The sequence below is a fragment of the Platichthys flesus genome, chromosome 3 (genome assembly GCF_949316205.1).
Source record: "Platichthys flesus chromosome 3, fPlaFle2.1, whole genome shotgun sequence".
Taxonomy (NCBI): Eukaryota; Metazoa; Chordata; class Actinopteri; order Pleuronectiformes; family Pleuronectidae; genus Platichthys; species Platichthys flesus.
This window is the reverse complement of record NC_084947.1, coordinates 26429291-26450502: the sequence shown is the minus strand read 5'-3', so window position 1 is coordinate 26450502 and position 21212 is coordinate 26429291. Positions and strand designations below refer to the sequence as shown.

General features: G+C 40.4%; 1 protein-coding gene across 2 annotated transcripts; it reads right to left on the bottom strand.

Moving 5' to 3' along the window:
- Positions 1-512: 512 nt before the first annotated feature.
- On the bottom strand, positions 513-20055 carry fkbp15b (FKBP prolyl isomerase family member 15b). Of its 2 annotated transcripts, XM_062384883.1 has the most exons (30): positions 19900-20055; positions 16861-16964; positions 16698-16776; positions 16417-16486; positions 16250-16324; positions 15453-15551; positions 15138-15287; positions 14959-15027; positions 14530-14673; positions 14236-14378; positions 14094-14142; positions 13869-13985; positions 12123-12204; positions 11909-12000; positions 11724-11808; positions 11283-11392; positions 11093-11191; positions 10850-10944; positions 10094-10196; positions 8661-8693; positions 7864-8035; positions 6965-7101; positions 5661-5816; positions 4889-5041; positions 4213-4305; positions 3912-4025; positions 2975-3082; positions 2053-2690; positions 1189-1297; positions 513-984 (listed from the first exon to the last, which is right to left on the bottom strand). In XM_062384883.1, exons 1-30 carry the CDS (start codon positions 19947-19949, stop codon positions 904-906), a joined length of 3609 nt encoding a protein of 1202 aa, XP_062240867.1. In that variant the 5' UTR covers positions 19950-20055; the 3' UTR covers positions 513-903. The 2 variants fall into 2 exon arrangements, with proteins under 2 accessions (XP_062240867.1, XP_062240869.1); XM_062384885.1 differs by lacking the exon at positions 8661-8693.
- Between the last annotated feature and the right edge of the window lie 1157 nt (positions 20056-21212).

The following is a 21212-nucleotide window of genomic DNA, read 5'->3' as shown; positions in this document are numbered from 1 at the left end:
ACACTTTGTCGTGTTGAACAGATTTAGCACTTAGTTCTTACTTCCCGCTCTGGACTGAAGCTTCAGTCCATTGAATTAATGAGTGAATGGAATTTCAATGCTGGATAAGGTGAAAACCTGTGGATCTAAACCAGAACAAAAACATATCTTTGCTCTGTGTAAGTGTCAGTGATCTAATACTTGGAGCTCACCTTTGTCTTGACTGGATCAAACATTTTCTTCAGGCTCTCAACTCTAAGCAGTGTGGTACTGTTCATGGTTCGTGCTACTGTTGCTCAGCAACAGAGTAACTTTTGCTAGGGTCTCGAGCACCCCCTGCTGGTCTTTGGCAGAAATCCCAACACAAAAAAGTACACCATATTTTATAAACTGTTGAATTAGTTGACCAATGAATGGAACTTTGTTTTCCTGACAACGCACTCCATGTTCAGTATTTATGGCTGAACACTTAACACAAATGATTAATTATCACAGAGAGAACTGATAGAACACGCACAACAAAACAGAAGAAGAAAAGATAAATGCTATTTATTTCCTGGAATCAATTTCAGGTCAGCAACACCGTGTAAAAGTTCTACTATTAAAGCAGCAAGCTAATTATTAAAAAGCATGGTAGAGTATGATAAGAGGATTACGGCTGATTCAACAAACTCATTTGCTACAGTGCCATGTAAAGGCTCGGTATTAAATTGCATCACTAACAGATGTGGCATTATTAATCATGTTTTACAGACTTCATATTCCAAGCCAAACTGCAGCATCAGATCGTGATTCGTCATGACTCAGATGTGCAGACGTTCATCCTGACTGCTCCACCAGGCACAAAAAGCAGGTCAAAAACCTGCGTCTGATTTTTGTAGAGTCAGAAATAAATACGCAAAATTAAATTATTCTGGTTCCATCTCAGTTCAGCCAGTCCAGATCACCGTCGTCATCCTCCTCTTCACCAAACAGAGGGGCGGGTGGTGGACGGCCCTTCAAGCTCTGGACACAAGCGAGATAAATAAAAAATTGAATGCCGTCCAAAATGTTGTTGAAAGATGTTTACGTCTTTTTGAGGCGATAAAAGAATTCCCTGACTGAGTTCAATGGAAACAAAAGACAAGGGGAGAGCTGGGGAGTAGGGGGTGAGGCAGCTGCAAAATCAAATCTGAGAGCTTTGATCGAACTCTACAGATCCTCCCTTACCATCTCATCCTCCTCTTCCTCCTCGCTGGCTGCTGCGGGGGGTTTGGCAGGAGCAGTGATCTGGAAAAATGGCTCCGTTCCATTTTCCTCACTAATTCCCTCAGTCAGGCTGAGAGAATAGCAAAGAAAGAGCCGACGACGAGGGGTACAAATACACGGTGAAGCAGAATGAGAAGAGGAACATGGGGATGAAGAAAAAAACCGGAGTTGAGAGACAGACCGTTAGTTTGAAGGAATACACATGTACATGAGAACAGATGTTGGGGTGGGGGGTTGGGGGCTTATATGTTACAATTGTAATCTAGATACTAAAAGTAAAGATATGGCCCTTAAGATGAAATCTGACAGTGGGCAAATAGCAAACATGATATTTAATGGCTTCCTATAACAGTCAACGTTTTATTTCAGATCCATTGGCTGCTGCTGCTGGTTTCTGATCAGCTCATCTCAGGTCAGCTTGGGTTAGGGTTAGGCTCTCTCTGAGGTTTCTATGTTTTTTTACCCTGTTAAAGGGTTTTTAGTAATTTTTCCTTACTCTTGTTGAGGGTTAAGGACAGAGGATGTCTCACCATGTTAAAGCCCTATGAGATGAATTGTAATTTGTGAATATGGGCTATACAAATAGAATTTGATTGATTGATCAATGTCCTCCTGGAATTGTTTGTTTGTTAGTGTCGCTATTGTTGTGTTATCATAAAGTATATAAATTCATGTATTAAATAGGATGCTGCATCGCCTCCATCCCATCAGTTATTCTCCTGGAACCACTGGAAACCAAACTTTGTTCTGAGTGAATATTCATCTGATTTTACTGACATCTAAGATCAATTTGCCGTATTAGTAAGCATTCATGTTCCAACTCACCATGAGCTCTTCTGAATTGTGTCTGGTGGTGGAGGTGGTTTGGCTGGGGGTCCAAAAGATTCCTCAGGAGCAGCATTATTTTCTTCTACATGCTCTCTATTGTCCATGTTCTCCTTGTCCACCCCAATGCTCTCTGCAGCACTTTCCCGTCCATCGTCAGGAGCTGAACTCTGATCAGATCCATCATCTGGTTGTGCAGATTTGTTGGAGTCTCTGGACTCTGTTTGGCTTTCAGGAACAGGGGGTTCTCCCTGCTCCTGCTGTCCTTCACTCTCTGCTGCTGCTGCTGCTGCTGCTTCTTCCGCTGGCTCCTCTTCACTGAATGAAACTGGATGGAGATCAGTGGCCTGTAATGTCTCAGATTGGCTTTGTGTCTTTGATTCAGTTGATGTCTCTGTCTCCTCTTGCCCAATGTCCTGATTAATTTGAGTCTCACTGACATGGTGAGAATTCAACTCCTGTTCTTCTTCCTTTTCTTCCTCTTTGAGTTGTCTCTCTCCATTCACAGGCTGACGAGGTTTCTCCTCTCTTTGTTTCACATCGTCACTTGCTTCTTCCTCCTGTTCCTCAGCATCCTCTTCCTTCTTAGGAACGTGAGAAGATCCTTGTGTGCCACCGAGCAGCTGTAGAGTTACATCCTGTGGAGAAGACATTTCCACACGATTTAAGATTGAATTAAAAGATGCTTAGCACATATTCTGTTGTACAAAGTCAAACAGTGAGTGTCAACCAACTCCATCACAGCTAATACCATCGAGTTTCACTTGGTTTAGGAAGTTGGAAGTAGCTAGGACACTGAACTGGAAAGAGACACTAATTTCCATCCCTACATTGTCCATTTAGTAAATGTACTTAGTCAACTTTCTAGACTGCCACATAAAGACTGCTTAGGTATTTTAATTGTTTAAAATACTTAACCTACCTTGATGGTGCTGACAATCACCCCCAGCACAGCCTGGCCTGAGTAAGATTCACTGAGGTCAAACTCCGCTCGCAGAGAATGAAACACTCCATTCATCACACGCTTCACCTGCAGATACACACAGATGGCCTTACTATTATTGCTCAGAAATGATAAGTCAAGGCACATTAACAGTACTTAAATTCTATAGAAATCAATTATCAAACTTCAGAACAGTTGCGCCTCAGCTCTGAGCTGCAGTAGGCAGAACTGGTAGTGCAAAACACTGGCACACTGAGGTAAACTGAAAAGTTCCTGCAATGCACTTTGGATATTTCCTCTACTGTGCTGGTTTGATATCTTGGTGACTCACCATGCACTGTGTTCATAAGAAGGGCACTTTACAGTCTGTGTACCAATAGACAATTTCAAACATGCTGCATGACATGTGATCATGTGAAGAAAGAGGTTGTGTTGTGATCATGGCGTTAATGCGAGACAAACAGAATAAAGATTTACAGATGTCTGGACTGAGAAAAACAATAATAAAAGACTTATCTTAAAAATAATGTATTTGTGGATGACTCTGGATTATCAGGTATCATTCAAATATACAAATCTAGACTAAAACAGAATCAAAAATAAAATGAGGTCTCTATATTAAGGGATCATTTTATCATCCCTGCCTTTTGTACTATAACATATGAAAATCATGTTGATTGTAAATTCATCAACATGTCCAAGAGAATTCAAACATGAATTTTAATTATAGCCATAAGCTTATAATCAGTAATGTTAATATAGTGTACACATGTTAAAGGGGTTGAGAGACGAGAATGTGATTGGCCATTTTTCTCACCAACTCTACCATAGCTGCAGGTAGCCTTGGTAAGAATGACAACAAAAATATCCTTGACCAACACATCAACTGTGATCTTTGCCACCCAAGACTCCTCACCTCTGTTGCAGTGTCTCCCGAACTCTCCTGCTCTGCCAGTTTCTTCACCAGTTCAGCCATTTTATTTTCAAGCTTCTCCCTCTCAGCTCCTGCTTGCTGCTCCAAGGCTGTGTACTTAAAGACAATAACATACAGTGATTTTTTTTGTGTGATAGGGATGTTTTTCTATAGAATGAAGAACAACTCTGTATGTAAATACAATGTCTTGCAAAAGTCCAGTGACATCCCTGACATCATTCCCTGGCAATGGCGATCATTTAACGTATTAAGAGGGATCAGCTCACATGTCATTCATTCTTACTTTTTCCTGAAGGGCCTGCAGCTCCTCAGTCTGCCCGTTGTGCTGGAGCAAAATCTGCTCTTCCAAATCCCTTGACTGCTTCAGATGAGTAAACTATTGAGAGCAAAAAGGTCCAAAAGCAAGGTAATAAAACATCATGTATTTCCATTGATCACACTATATAACTCAACTTCAACTCTACTGAATTAAAAAATGGTAAATGGTAAATGGATTTGTATTTATATAGCGCTCTTCTAGTCTTGATGACCACTCAAAGCTCTTTACAATACAGTTTCACATTCACCCAATCACACACACATTCATACAGTGCATCTATCCCAGCACTTTGTTATTCTATGGGGGCAATTCAGGGTTCAGCATCTTGCCCAAGGACACTTCAGCATGCAGATTGTTCAGACTGGGGATCGAACCGCCGACCTTCAGGTTGGATGACGACCACTCTACCCCTCAGCCACAGCCGCCCAAAAAGACACTATGAGCTGCAAAAAACTGATTATCTTTGAGTGAAAACCTCTCATCAAAAATCTCCATTACAGGACAATTTAGTAACAACCTGGAACCCATCCCAGCTGTCATGGACAAGAAGCGAGGTAGAACTGAACAATGCAAGTAATGGTTTCATATTGTAAATGTATACAATGGTTATACCAAGTTGCATCAAGACAGGCTTGCGTACCTTTTCCTGTAGCTGGGTTAACTTCTCCTGCAGAGTATCTCTCTGCTCTGTAAGTTCAGCCAGATCTCTCCTGTGCTGCTCTTTAACAGACGCCAACATGTGTTCATACTTCCCCTTCCAGTCCTCCTCAAGCTCAGCCTGCAGCTGAGACAACTGCAAAACATACAGGAAGTGTTCCATCAGTGGTCTGATGTAGGGGTGGGAATCCCAGGGTATCTCAGGATACGATACGCGATACAAAGCCAACAATAACGATAATATCACAGTCTAGCTATTCTGTGATAATTGATATATTGGAAGACAATCATATAATGAGACATCATGTCTGAACTTAAAAAAATAGATAATGCCCAAAAGAGGATAAAGAGCAGGCTTTGTGTATTCAGTGATTTGGTGCCAGTTTTACAGACACAAACTGAGATGAAACATGTAAAAAGAACATCAAATCTTAATAGTAATCACACTGTAACTTATCATTTTGCCCATATGACAAAATTGCAATGTAAAACACACATAAAGTGGCAAAAGTCCAAGCTAAACTAAATAACTAAATATCTATATATGATGCCAGCATATGGATAATCATATCTAATTAATTAGGACGAAGATATATTGCCAAATAGATAATTGTTATGCAATGTTAACAATGTGGACCCTTCTCTTTGAATTCAGAAGATTAAAGATAGGGATTTCAGCAAGAAGACAAAGTGCAGGTTATTCAACCATATCATCATCATTCAGGCTCCTACAGTATCCTATCATTGAATGTTACCTGCTCAGATGCAGCATTGTCAGTGCTGGTCCTGGCCTTGCGAAGTTGAGCTCGGAGGTTGTCCAGCTCCTGCTGGCTGCTCTTGCGGAGCTCCTCCACCTCCTCGTCCCGACGTTGACGCTCGGCCTGCCACTTCTTCTTCCTTTCCAAAAGTGTCTTAAAAAGGGCAGAAATAGTCAGATTATACATGACAAAAAAAAAAGAAGGGAACACTTAATCATCACCGTATAAAACCAAGTCAGATCAACTTCAGGGATATCTCTGAATGATGTGAATCAATTTCACCAGCTTTGGTGCAATTTAAAGTGACAATAGGTGCAATGGAGAAGCAAAAGCAAGACAACCCCCAAAAGGGACTGGTTTTACATTTGGTGGCCACAGAAAGCTGCTCTCTCCTTATCCCTTCTGACTGATTCTTCTTTAGTTTTGTTTTCTGCTATTGTCCTTGTCACTACTGGTAGCATGAGGCAGTACTTGCAGCCTGATCAGGTTTCACAGGTAGTCCAGCTCCTCCAGGATGGCACATCCATATGGTCAAAAGAAGGTTTGCTTTATCTCCCAGCACAATCTCAAGAGCATGGAGGAGACACCAGGAGACTGGCACTTACACAAGGAGAGCTGGACAGAGGCGTAGAAGGGTATCAACCCAGCAGCAGGACCGTATATCTGCTCCTTTGTGCGAGGAGAAACAGGAGGAGCACTGCCAGAGCCCCACAAAATGACCTTCAGCTACTGGTGTGCATGTTTCTGACCAAACTGACAGAAATAGACACCAGGTCCACCCCGTTCTCTTCAAAGATGAGAGCCGGTTCACAATGAGCACATGTGACAGGCGTTAAAGAGTCTGGAGACCCCGTGGTGAACGTCATGCTTCCTGTAACATCATACAGCATGACCGGTTTGGCGGTGGGTCAGTGATGGTCTGGGAAGGCATATTGCACAGACCTCCATGTCATGGCCAAAAATTGTTGTTAGGTACCGGGATGAAATCCTTAGAGCAATTGTCAGACCTGATGCCCTGGTCTGGGAGATATTCCCCCAGGACACCATCTGCCGACTCATCAGGAGCATGCCCACACGTTGTTGGGAACGTGGAGACTATACACACTACTGAGCCACATTATGAGTTTAAGTGATAAAGGTCAGCATGTAATTACTTTTTATTAAACAATCGATCCAATTATATCTATATAGCAGATATTCACAAATCACGATTTGCCTCATAGGACTTAAAAAGTAGCAAATTCCTCTTAAACCTCGACAACAGTAAGAGGAAGAAGGACATGAACAAGAAGTAAACTTACTCGTTCTAGACCTTCTTTATCAGTCCTTAGGTCCTGCAGCTCCTCCTCCGTGTTGTTGACCCTCAGCTCTGTCTCTTTGCGTTTTTGCCTCTCTGAGCGGTACTGGGCCTGTGTCCTCTCTGCTGTCTCACTCAGCTCTGAACCACATAACATAGCTTTGTTGCATCATTCTCATTTTCACAAAGTCTTTAGCCTTTTATGTTCCAGGATACTTTGTGCTATTAAAGCAGTGTTCTTATGCTTGTTAAAACGGGTATCAATCATAATCTATTACTTAGATCATGACCAAGAAATCTCACAATAAGCCACATACCTGAACTAATTTTCCTTCAAGGCATCAACAGAAAAATGCTGATATGATCAAACATAGCGGTGAGTGTGAATCATGGTTTTGATCCCAATCAACCCCGCAAAAACTATCTTGCCACAAATAAAGCACAAAATGTGGATTAATCTGCTGCTGAAAATAGTCCCAACAAATTGTTCCACACCTCCTCCTCATGTGTGAGTAAACCAGTAAAAAGCCAAAAACTAAAGTGACAAGTAGCTTTAGGAAACTACTGAGCTTATAAAAACACTAACTGGGTTGTTTTAGTTTGCTGAAACATTATATATCAGGATTTGTTAAACACATATGGAGAACTGGGCAAATGGTAAACTATTAATAAGTGTAACCACATACAGTCCTGTTGCCACTCTAGAAATGTAAGTTTGATGAAGTCGTTTTTGGTGTTGAATTCCTCTTTCATATACTCTTCAGAAAAAGACTGTTGCAATAGTTTTATTTAAATGTAACTTTTAACCTGGAAAATTGGTGCAGAGACTGAAAAAGTGGAGCTGTGGCAAAATATTGTTTGAAACGTTCATAATAATAATCACAATAATAATAATAGACAAACCTTCCAGTTGTGTTTCCAGGGCAGTGATGCGCTTGCCCTGGCTCTCAGTGTCCAGCAGCACTGAGGTCAGTTTACCCTGCAGCTCAACAGCCTTCTGCTGGTGGGAAGAAGCTTCCAACTGCAGCTCTGACAGCCGGGCTGTGGATGAAGCTAGATCCTCCGTCAGACGAACCTGATGGGGACACAGGAGTACAGCGGCAGTGAGAAGCTATAGTAAATCACAGAGCACAAACAGACAGTGTAGCTAAACAGTGAGTGCCTGGATGAGTGGCTACTGGTGAGAGTGGTGTGATCAGCATGAACCTGTGGAAGAAAAACAGAGTAATGACTAATGGGAAAGGACATGGACAGGAATAAGGAAATAGGACATTTTGTTAAAATGAATGGTGAACTCATTATTCCAGTGAAAGCAGTTAGACCTGGGTCAAAAAGTAGTTGCACATAATACTAAGTATTTCGAGCAGAGTATTTGGATCTGGGCGGTAATCGGGGTAGACAAGATTATCAGATCAGTGGTTTGGTCCCAGAATGGCAAAGTGAATGTGAAATGATTGCGAAGAATATAAACTTTCTGGCAGTGAGGGGAGTGACTTGTGACTTGTAGACTGACCATTACTCAAGGACTTGTGTGTTTTTGCTCCATGTAAATAAATCATTTCAACTATTTGGTCACAAAAACCATGTTTTTCTTCCTGAGTAAACCTTTGGAGAAGTTAAACCATTCAAATGTGTCTCTTACTTTGCAAATACTGTTTGACCCTGGTCTGGTAGCAGTACACAGAGGAAAACAGGCTCACCTGGCCAGAGCCCAGGTCCTGAGGCAGTGCAGGCTGAGGAGAGAGAGTAGTAAATGGTAGATTTTCCTCAGCAGTAGAAAAAAAATCAGGAAGAGAGCAATTGGCAAAGATTAGAGTCCTTAGTATTAGTATCAGATTTTTATTGGAAACAGACATCATATACTTGAGAAAATACAAAACCTTATCTTTTTATGATAATCCCCAAATATGATAATTAGTTTAGTTTGGCTTTGTTTCGGTTGTTCTCGTCCCCTCATCTCTAACCTCTACCCATCACGCCCAGATTAGTAGCCTGTATTGCCCTCATCAACCTTTTAAGACCCCAGGCAGGGTGGGTGCTAAACTACATCCCATACAATCATTAGGCCCTACACTGAGGGTCTGGGGGATATTTAAAGGAGGTCTTGGTGCAGCCTCCACCACAGGCCAGGATTATACATTTTACTCATTAAATACCCCTCCCACCAAACTAAAATTTATAGCCACTGCACCCACTTTACATCTGTGTCTTGGCTTTCAGCTCAGAACTTTATTAGGAATACCTACCTGCTTAGTGTTAAACATTCTGCAGATACAGGTCTGGAGCTTCCCTTCATGTTCACATCAAACATCAGAATGATGACAACCTGTGAACTCAGTGACTAAATGTGACATGATTGTTGGTTTGAGTGTTGTGAGAGACTGTTGTGTGTTTTTCACTTAGAATGGAACCAATAACAAAGCCATCCAGTGAGCAGCAGTTCAGTGTTGATGAGCGAGTCAGAGGAGAATGGTCAGACTGGTTGCAGTAAACAGAAAGGCTACAGTAACAGAGGCCCTCCCTCTGTACAACTGTGGTGAGCAGATAAACCTCTAGGAATGAATGTGTTGAACCTCGAGGTGGATGATGTACAGAAGAGACCATGTCAGGTCCCTCTTCTGAAATGTGAGGCTGTAGTGACACAGACTCATTAACACTGGACAGTTGAAGACTGATGAAAATAAATTTCTGCTTAGGTAGCAGATTGCAGAGTCACAATCTGGATGTGTCAACAGTCCAGACTACTGCTGGTGGTGTGATGATGTTCTTGACACATTTTTAGCTCTTAATCCCTTACCAATCAAACATGGCTTGTTAGTGACCTTGTTCATCCCTTCATGGGCACAGTGTACCATCTTCTAATGGCTACTTCCAACAGGACAATGTTCCATGGGACTGTTTCTAAACTACCTCAAACATACAGCATCTGAAACTCAGTGACAGGATGAATCTTCCTCCGTGATATGTGGAAAATGTTTACAGTCTTAAGGCACAAGCACAATCTATATAAAGTATGGGATGGTGTTTGTGCCTCACACACAATTATCCTCTGAAAAACAATGAAGCGAAAGAGAATATTATCCAGCTGAAGGATTAGTAATTCCCTTTTTCAGCACTAGAGCCAGACACTCACCTTGTCTTGCTCAGCCTGTAGAATTCTGGCCTGGTTGTGTTCACTGGATGACTTAAGGGAGTCGTTTCTCTGTTCCTGCAGCAGGTTACTCTGCTCCATGTACCTGGACAAGAACAGCAATTCCATTGAACTCACACTATTTTAATACAAGATCAGATACTGGCCAGCAGAAAACTCAGTAAGTACATAAAGTACACAAAGATCAAATCGTAATCGTTACCTCCGCCAAGCAAGCTATGTTTTGAGCTAAGTAAATTAGTTTGTCAGTTGGAAGGATTAAGCAAAAACTCCTGGAAGTGGTAGAATGTAAGTTCTCATTTTGGTGTGGCTCTAGATCAGGGGGTGGATCCAGGATTTGTATTCACTTTGTTGAGAGATAGGGTGTTCTTCAACACTTTTGTTGGTTTACCAGAGAATATTTCAAAGATCTTGATGAAAAAATATCCAGTATGTTTAGGGGACTGATATTTATATATATTTAATATATTTGAGTGCAGTGCACAATTTGGTGCAGATCCAAATAAATGGTACTAGTGAATTTAAATGTGGCTTCATAATGGGACTGTTGAGTGCCCTTCTAGTTATATCAGTTAGGAGTTTTAATCCACAGATTTTAAGTACACTATCCAGCAATATTTTCATTGGAAATTGTATGAAGACATGAGAGAAAAATCATTTATATTTCTGTTCATGATGAAGTGAAACAATGATGTTCTGGTCAAAAATAAATGTGACCATTTGTCTTTTCTGACTCACCTCTGGTTCTGGTTAATGAGCTCCCCAATCTTTCGATTTTGCTCTTCAATGCGAGAGCTTTTGTCAAAGACTTCCTTTTTTAAACATTCATTTTCCTAGAGACAAAATAAGAGTTTTCAGATTGATTTGAATAAAGCGTCCCAGCACACTGAAAGATAAGACAATCAATGTTAGTGTTTACAATTAGCTGATGAAAAAATGCAAGGGGCAAAGTCTTGTGATGCAGTATTTTCAGGTGTGTACCTGCACAATTCTTTGGATGTTGTGCACGATCATGGAGGTTTCCATCGACATACTAGAAACACCCATTGGAACACTTCCCTGCTTTTGAAGGTCATCTATCTGTTGAAGTTAAATGAGACAAGAACCATGTGTAAGTGCTTTCTATTAAAATTACATCTTCAACTTATTCTTGCACATGTACTTTTGTTACCTTTGAGGCCAGTTGATCTACTTTATCTGCCACTCTTCCAACAGATAACCGGATTTCTGTGTTGTGCTGGCGTGCTTCAGTCATCAAGAAGGAAGTCACATCACTGGAGCCTGGAGTAGACAACATAATCCTGAGTGTAATGTGGCTGAACAATAGACTATGTCTATGACAATGAACGACATCATAGCTCCCCAGAGGTGAAGTCAAATCATCTTGATCGCCCTCTGGTGGCTGCCTGCAGTATAGATCATAAAGCTTTCCTCTTCCATGTATATCTGCGATATGTTTGCTTTATTTGTATGCTACGGGGGGAAGTGCAGATGATTATTAATCTTTATTAATTAAAGGTTTTATTTGCTCTAAACAAATATTTGTGTAACAGACACAACACTCTTGGTTTGATCATAATGGCTTCCTTGTGATTGAAATGAATGCTCTTACCTGTATATGGGACACTCTGTGCAGGGTAGACCTGACCAAAAGGCTGCAGCTGAGACGGACCCATAGAGGTCTGATTGTAGTAGGGCTACGAAAAACAACATGGTGCACTGATATTAACAGGTTTGATTTCATCATGTCATTTCCATACTTTTGATATGTTGGTAAGAAATGTGGTGAAAACTCACCTGAAAGGCATGGTTGCTGCCAGGGTGCGGGGCAACAGTGGTCATAACAGGAAGTAAGGTAGAAGCTGGAGCAGTGTGAGGATGAGGATGTACTGGGGGGGGGGGAGAGAGAATTTAGGTCACGTACCAAGCAACATGCTGTACACCATCATAAAAAATTCTTTCCTTTGAAATCCAGGATGAATGCATATATGAGGAATAAGAAGAAGCTAACCATGTGCTGAATCTGGAGAGGTGGAGATCTGCACTGGAGATGAAGGTAAAGGCTGATCCTTCACTCTGCTGCCACTGGTGTCCTGGAGATCAACGCAGAGTGGGAGAAACTTACTTTCAAACCAAATGTGAGAGATTTTTGTAATTTTTTGGCTTTCCTGTCTGATAAATAACAACTGGGTTTTTTAATCTGGAAAACTGTTTTTAAATCAGGGGAAACATCTTCATAGTTTCAAATAAATAGTTAATTTTTTTCTGATGCAGCTGAGAAAAGCTCTAAGAGCCATGGTATTCTACTTGCTGGCTCATTGTTGAAGCTTACTAATGCTTGGATAGATAGCATATGTTTTTCCAAGTCAAAATATCTGCTGGGAAAAGATTATTGCTGGTTGTACTGAAACAGTTTGTCCACTCATAGATTAACACAAATATCATTAACAACTATGATAATCTATTGATACTTACCAAATAAAATATTATACAATCTGAAGTTGACCATTCAGCAATATGTGAAGTTATGCATATCTCCATTATATAATTTAAATTTGAATACCTTTACGCTTTAAGTATACTTGTAGAATTTAATATTTTATCATATTTTTGATGTTTAATAAATAATTGAACTGAAAATAACCTAAGCGATCCATCAACCATTCCTTAGTAACACAATCCTTTTTGTAGCTTTTCATTTCAGCATATTCAAAATTTAAACTAATTCAAATTTGAAAGCTACCCTTTTATGTTTGGTATGTTTGATGTATTATATATTTTGTTGAAGGCCAAACTGATCCAGATTCTTGGTTACGATTCTTTTTATTTTCTGAGCAAAACTTCATCTGATGCAGCTGATGGGCTCAGCTGACTTTTGCTATGAAGGATTATTCCTTTTACAGCTTGAGCTTCTCTGTATATGGGAGCTGGTATTTTCTATGATGTCTCCAAGGCTTCCAGCTATATTTTTCTTTGTGTCAGCAATTAATAAGGCCGATGAAAAGACCCAAACCACAGTAATCTCAACACTTATTAAAGACCCCTTTCACCCCAGCCATAAACATTTTTGCCTGCTGCCATCTGGCAGATGGTACCGCAGCATCCGGGCCCGCACCACCAGGCTCAGAGACAGTTTCATCACCCAGGCCATAAGACTTTTAAACTCCTCTCCGTGACATATCTGCATATTTGCACTTTTGTTGTTCAGCTGTTTATATATATTTAGATATATATACATTATTTTCTATTTTAAATTTTTATATTCTATTTTATTCTATTTTACACTATTTCCATCTATTTTATTGTATAGGTTGTAATTACTTGAGCATTGTTAGAAGAGAGCCTGACACTCAAGCATTTCACTGCCAGCAACTGCTTAATGTTATTGTTGTGCATTTGACAATAAAAATCTTGAATCTTGAACTTTCTGTGGCATCAGCCCAAAAGCTACTGGTTATTAATGGAGAAATAGATCATGTGGCTCACAAATGAGTGGTTTGTTTTTAAAGGCTAGATAATTCCATAAAGCTCAACAACTATTTTGACATTTACAGGACTGTAGCTCACTGATGGGTTTTTAACAGTTTTTGAAAAACAATTGTGTTCTATGGCTAAGATGAGTAAGATATACTGTATCAGGCTTTAAATACAAACAGATTTCTCATGTTTTTTTTATCAATAAGAAAAACCACATAGTATCACCTTTTTTCCCTTTTAAGATCTTCAGATAAAAAAAACACATTATATACATTACAACCTCAAGCTCAGAGTCACTGGATTCAGGCTGGCTGGCCACTCCTGTCAGAAAGGGCAACATGGGCTGACCCATCTTTGCCATGCGAGAAATCAGCTTGGCTTTAGAAGCATCTGGATTCTGAAGTTTAAAAAGAAAATGACACAACAAGGCTGTGAAATAACTGAATAAAATTATTGGTTTTAAATGCTTCATTGAGAGGGAAATAAAAGCAGTAATGGTGCTTACTGCCAGCTGTTCACTGAGAGAGTTTGACTTTGCACGAAGTTGTGGCTCCCTGGAAAAAAACAAAATAAAACACAGAGGTCAGAGACAAACCAGGCTACGTGTGAAAAAGTTAGAAAATGCTGTTAGCTATTGCCTAGCTCACCCTGGTCTGCCTGTGCCTGAGACAGTCATCTGTACTGCAGACTCTGCGGTCAGATTCTCCACACTGGGAGCTGGGGAAGGAGCAGCAGAGTCTCTGGAGCTGGCACTGGCCCGATCAGTGCCACTGTCCTTGGCAAACTTCACCTAAAGCACAAATCAACAGGAATATTTTTCACTTTACCGATGTAAAGTAGACATGATTAATGTGACATCAGAGTCATCTGGGACGTTGGAGAAGGTTAACTACTAGAGTAGACGAGGCAATCCAGTAAAAAGATTGCTCAGTGGATGTTACCCGCCGAAGTTCTGCTTCAAAAATAAGAGTGCTGTTAGCCGGTACGCAGTTCGGGACTCCTTTGGATCCGTAAGCAAGGTTCGGTGGGATGACAATGAGGCGGTGGCCTGCCTTCTTCATCCCCAGCATCCCTTCCTCCCAACCCTGCTCACACAGAGGAGGAGAGGCAGAGCGATAAGGAGGAAAGAACGTGATAATATAATATGATGGTGATGAACATGATGCTGGTCATTTGAGGGTAGGAAAGTTTATTTAAAAACCCTGCGTTGAAAAATTATTAATTAAAAAGGTTAATAAATAAACATAATTGATTGAAATTAAATGTATAAATATGCAGAAGAAGAAAAAATAAGTCAATAGGAATATTATTTTGTTGTGAGGAATGGACTGAAGCTGCTTTTCTTATTCAGTACTAATATTTTGACTCACTTTAATCACTTTTCCAGCTCCAATTTTCAGTCGGAGCAGCTTGTCTTTGTTCTGGTTGGAGTCAAACATCTAAATTATATTTGAAAAAGGTGTAAGTTGAGCTTCACATGTCCAGAAAATTCACAAGAACTGGAGACAAAATAATTGCAAATGAATCTACAACGGTGGAGCTGTGCGACCTGTCCGATGGTATGGTTCTGCAGGAGCCAGCCTGTGTACACCACCTCCAGGGAGTCTCCATTCTCCACCCCCTGGCCCTCCCCAAGACTCAGATCCTGAACCACCACAGCATCTAAAGAGGCTGCACTGTTCACTTTTGCTAAGCATACCTAGTGCACACAAAAGAAAGTTAGTTCATCATAATTGGTGAGATCTTGAATCCTGAGTATGTTGGACTAAAGGGCCTTTAAGGATCAATCCTGAACCTTGTGGTGTTCCATCAACACATACTTGCTCTTGACTAACAGCTTTAGCTCTGCTCCTGTATCACTCACCTCCTTGCAGAACTCCGATGAAGCTTTCTCTGATTCAAACATCAGGGACCAGTTCTGCCTCTGGTCATCATAAAAAGTGCAATAATGGTTAGGCTGAACCTGCAGGAGCAAAAGAACGTGCGGTCATGAACATAGAACAGACATGACGACGGAAACTTTAGTTCACAGTTTATCAGTTTTCCACAATGATCAGCTAATTTACAAAGCAACTTGCTTTCTCTGGAGGAGAAATCTATTGCCTCATGACCTTTCATTTTTGGTTTCTGTTGCTGTGTTTACCACCAAATGAACACAGGAACACAATGACAGCCTAATATTGAAGCAACAGTATGACATAGACTTTGTAAATGCTTAATTGTAATTATTTTAACAAGTTTATAAGTTTGACCAAAAAAATCCTCAGAGCAGGAACTGATATAATATTGAGAGGCAGAATTAAAAGCTCATAATGTTTATGATGAATTTGTCTAGGATGAAGGTCTCATTTCCTTTATCTGTAAAATATACATTTTTTACACTAACAACTAAAGTGCTGAATACGGCATAGTGTACAACAATAAAACAATCTGTCAGTGCAACATTACAAAGGTGATTTATACCTAGCTAAAAAGATGTACACAAACTTAGGGCTTTGCTCAGTGTTCATGCTTTTTCACACCTACAAATGATTCAAATGTACTTCAATACTTTGTAACCTTCCCAACTTTATGAAAGACTAATCGGCAAAGCATGATATTACTTTGATGCATCCAATTATCTGTTTATCCGTATGTACTTAAGTCTGTGTGTTCACTCACCGTGAAAACAAAGCCCATGTGAATCTTGGCAGTGGTCACTTGTTTCTGTTGGCTCAAGTACAGAAGCAGTTTGTACTGTAGAAATGAAAAGATGAGGAGTATTATTCACAAAACTCAAAAGCCAAACCAGTAATCTCAAACAAGTTACCAGTTAGCAAATCTACAACCTCTTTTGTTGTATGGTTGCCCAGTGCGGCTGCTCCCAGCTTGCCCTGCTTCATATACTGTCCGTTAATACTGTGCAAGACAAAAATGGAGGAAAAGCTTTTGACTTGACATAAGATGAATTGGCAGATTGATTTCTAGAAATTACCATCAAATCTTCAGCTTTGTAAAAAAACTTTCTTTATGCAGAGTGAATATTTGCAGCCCATTGATTTTTGGCATTTATAAAAAATTCAAACAATATCAGAAATGACGTTCAAACAATAAAAAACAGGGTGCTCACTATCTGAACGCTTGGACGGCTGTGGCAAATAACACAGCTGGGGCTCCAGACAGTGAAGCTTGTTTCTGGGAGGCTGGCACTATGAACAGACAGAAATATTCACTTTAAACCCTCATCCTTGTAAAAAAAATTATTCACTTTTGTCTATTTGTGATGATCCTACCTGGAGTGGAGCTCTTCCTGGGCTGTTTGGGAGCTGTATATTGAAATGACTCGTTCCCCTGACTGGTCTCCTGATCTAGACCAAACAGGGAGGCCAACTTAGCCCTGCAAAGAGGAGAAGCGACAGTAAAGATCATCTATGTCTATCTGCAAGCCTGACTCAAGTGTCTGCATGATCTGGTGTGATCTGCTGACGTATGTTGAACTGAATGATTACACGCAGGGTAAAAATGCCCTGAGGTATAATTTGTGACTTTTGAAACAGCACTGACTCTTGAGTCAGGCTTGTTCCCTAACACAAGGTAAAAGCTTCTAATACAGACCATTCATCTACTTTTGGGGGATTTCAGCAGTTACCCTATCTGCCTGCCACAAAAACTGCAGAACTTCAATCTTGCAATGTTATTGTTTTTCATTAACTGGTCAGTTCTTGTTTTATTTTGATAAATGATGAATAATTTAGTCTATAGAGATGTCGAAATGTCATTCTTGAAAAATGGCCATTGCAATTTTCCAGAGACAAAGAAGATGTGTTCAAATTGTGGAGCCTGGCCAGCACGATGCAGCTACGTCACAACTAAGATAACTCCATATACTGAAAACAATTAGTGTGAGATGCTCCGATAAACTGGTTAATAGACCATGCAATAAGAAATTTGTTGTCAAACTACAGTTTTCAAGAACAAAAGTGAGCTTCCATACTTATGATTTACACTGATCCCAAAACTAAAAGCAGAAAATTTGTACACTTGAGGAACAATGTTTTTGCTTGAAAAATATATCAACAGCGAATCAAATAAATATCTTCATGTTGAGTTCCAACAAGACCATAGCATGCTGTAACATTGTCGCAACATTCAAGATGAGACCAATAGTTCAGAGTTTTCCTGGTTTCCAAAGCTTGAAAAACTGCCCGGCTGTCTCGTACTGACCCCTGGAACTCCTTCCACTTGTAATCACTGGCATCTCCAAGGAATGACATGTTGAAAGCCTTGAGGCCCTCATCTCCAACGGCAAGGAGCTGGGATGAGGTGGAGCTATTGGCATGCGCTAGTCAAAATCCTTCTGATAATCACTCCACGCTTCTGACCTGAGCCCCCCCTGATCTCTCAGTGCAGTCACACCAACATGGTAGATTCAACAGCATAACAGAAGAAACCGAGGACCTCCGACATAGTGTTGGGTCTCCGCTGAGCAGAGATGGGCTGTGGCGGAGGCGTTCTCCTTCCTCGTCTAACAAGCAGCATGTGAGAGGAATTAGCCGCCAGACCACTCCTCCCTCTTGGCCAGGCCCTACACTGGTTGTTTAGTCCCCCAGCTCACACACACACAGTGGCCAAACGTACAACTCAGTGGTCAACCTGAGAATGGGGCAAAGCTGCAACTGAATAGCTCGAACTGAATGGCAGATAACAGTGAGTTGAGGTTTATAATAAGTATGAGAGTCTGTAACGTGACAAATAGATCACAGTTTGAAAAGAGGTGCAACTAAGATGGAAAATCTGATACAAACGTCCACAATCACGATAAAGGACGACATACTCATGATAACACAACTGCAAACCTGCTGCAGCCTGTTCAGCTCACATTAATATAACAAAACTCATTTTACACTTTAAATGTGCATTCATGTGTGTAAGAAAAATCACACGAGTTCCAGACTGGGCAAATCTGTTTGAACGCCATCTGAAGTCAGAATATCAACTCAGAGAGATGAAAAAAGTTGGTGCACGAGTTCCAGAGCTGCTGACATCTTCACTTATAATCTAATTTTACAATCAGCTCTAAATAATATCTTTAATGTTTTTTTTTAACATCCCTCTCTCACAAGCATCTAGCACCATCAATACAAAATGTGCAGACATTATAAATCATCTGTATGCCTGTAACGACTTTTTTATTGCTCTTCATGATTATGCATGTTGTAAGAGATGTGAGTGTTTTGCAAATAAATAAACACATTTTGTTTACAGCCTCTGGGTACTTTTCCACATTCTGATTTCAAAGCACATGAACGCACCAAAGTTGGAATAATGACTTCTTATCACAGGGGAATGGGGCTTTCTGAGGACCAAGTGAATTCACAACTAATAACAATAGTATTACTCTATTTAAAGCTAGGGCAAGATGTGGATTGACACAGTACACCTATTGTATTGTCATGTATCTTGGTCCCATCAAGTGATCACAGCTGCAATAGAAGTCAGGCTAGTTTAATTAGCCCAAGGTGGAGAATAACCTGACACATTCAAGTCAGCACTGTTGGACATCAAACGTGAACATGACAGTCTAAGAAGCCTCATTCATACAAACTACAGCGCACACTACAGGGTGAGGGGAAGCCTGTGATCAGGGGACCAGAGATGTGGTTGATATGAGATCGGTGTTATATCTGATATAATCTGCCACTGTTTGGTTTTTCACAGACCTAATCCTCTTAATACAATTTTTTCCCCGCAGCCATTTTGACATGACACACTTAACACAGTTGTTACTAATGATATAAATGAAGGTTCTGTTCAGGTGCAGAGGCTGAATGAATGAGATTAAAAACACATATGTTCAATACCGTTTCTGTCAAGTTGGCTGCTGTTAAAAACACTAACTTGGACATGTCATCAGTCCTTGAATTAGAAATTAGCTTTCAACTATATTCATATCTCCTGCAGGTTAGTGAGGAGGGGCTTCTCACCAAGCAGAATGAATATCAGGAGTCTAATTACACACAGACTTAGTCTTTATACTGCGTAATTTCTCTGAAGTGATTCAACAGAATTACAGACACAACAAAGGCACGTCAAAAACATCTACTGAATCAATTCATGCCAAAAATGTAAGCTGAATTGAATGGCCTCGGCTTTAACTAGTCCTCTGAAACAGTAGTACTTACCAAGGGAGTCGAAATCATCTTTACATTTCAATTTAAAGTGAAATGTGGCTCATCAACGAGCAAAGCTAACCCTAGCTAAATGAGGCAAGCTAGTTAGCCCATAGGCTAAGATAATGAGCATGGCCGGTGGAAATACATAAACAAACGCACCCTCCTGACGGAGACAAGAAGTCTCCTTCTTCATCGCCCCCGACGAACATCCTCTCTCGCGGCCAGCGCCTTCTCTTCTTCAATAAAACAATAGCACAAGTGAATTAGCTGCTTTCTATGAGCAGACTGTTGAACTGTCACTTCCTGTTTGTGGTGGGATCAGCTGACTTTCCACCTGATCCGGGTGTAAACACCGATGACTGCCGCTGGGGGGCCCCAACGACTATTACAGGACATGAACCACACAGCGCAGAGTTTATCCTGAGGCAGCACAGGTCATTAAAAATGCTGCAATCACCAAGTGACTGTCCTTCTGTCAACCCTGACCTCTGACCTCACACATGAGCTTAGAGGAGGAGGGAATGTATTTGTGTGGAATGCAGAGTGAGTGGCATAAGCAAATCTGCTATGACTAAAATCTGAAGTAAATTCTAACGGAAATCAAACTCAGGGGAAGAAATCAGAAGAAGATAATGGAATGAAGTAAGTTTGGTTTTCACAAGGAGTCGAAGGACGCTTAATTCATAGTTCTACAAACTATGCTTATTTCACCCACTCATTCACTACCTCACTGTTTTGGAACATCTATGTAGAAGACCATCAGAGATTTTGGACACAGCCTTTATGTGGCTGTAAATGATTCATCATGACCAGACTAAACATCTCTTTGTTAAGGCTATTTTGTTTATTGATTTGTTATTTTACTCTTCTATGTCTGTCTTATAATGCCGGACATGTCACAGGCACTCTTGTTGATTTGTTTCGACCACTATTTCAGATTTGATCCATTGGTGGTGTGTATACTCACACACAGCAACTCACACAGAAATAATAGAAGAGAATAGAGGGAATGATAATAACAACAGAGGTTCCCTGGATACACAATAGCTAATTAAAGATAGATCCTTAGTGGGACGATGAGTCAGATTCTTCTCACTTTGAGTTCCAGTCTGATGAAATTACCCCAGGATCACATCATTTTCCAAAACTTCCTAGTAGGACCCATTAAATCGAATAATCAAAGATAAATTAGACATGAGGTAAAGATATTTATACTTTGTGTGCGATTAGAAACAGTATCAGTTGATGTGCTCCCACCAACCGGCTATCAAATATTTTCCTGTCATTGTGGTAAAAATAGATCTCATTACATTCACAGCCATGTTTCCTGCAGTCAGTGGTAAGTCAGTCTGAGGCTCATGTCCTCTGTCTTTGCCAAGTTTATTAAAAGAGCAATATTAGTTGGCTGAACTCCAACTGGCATTTTGATCTCTCATAACATAGTGTCACATATATCTAATACAGTCTAATCT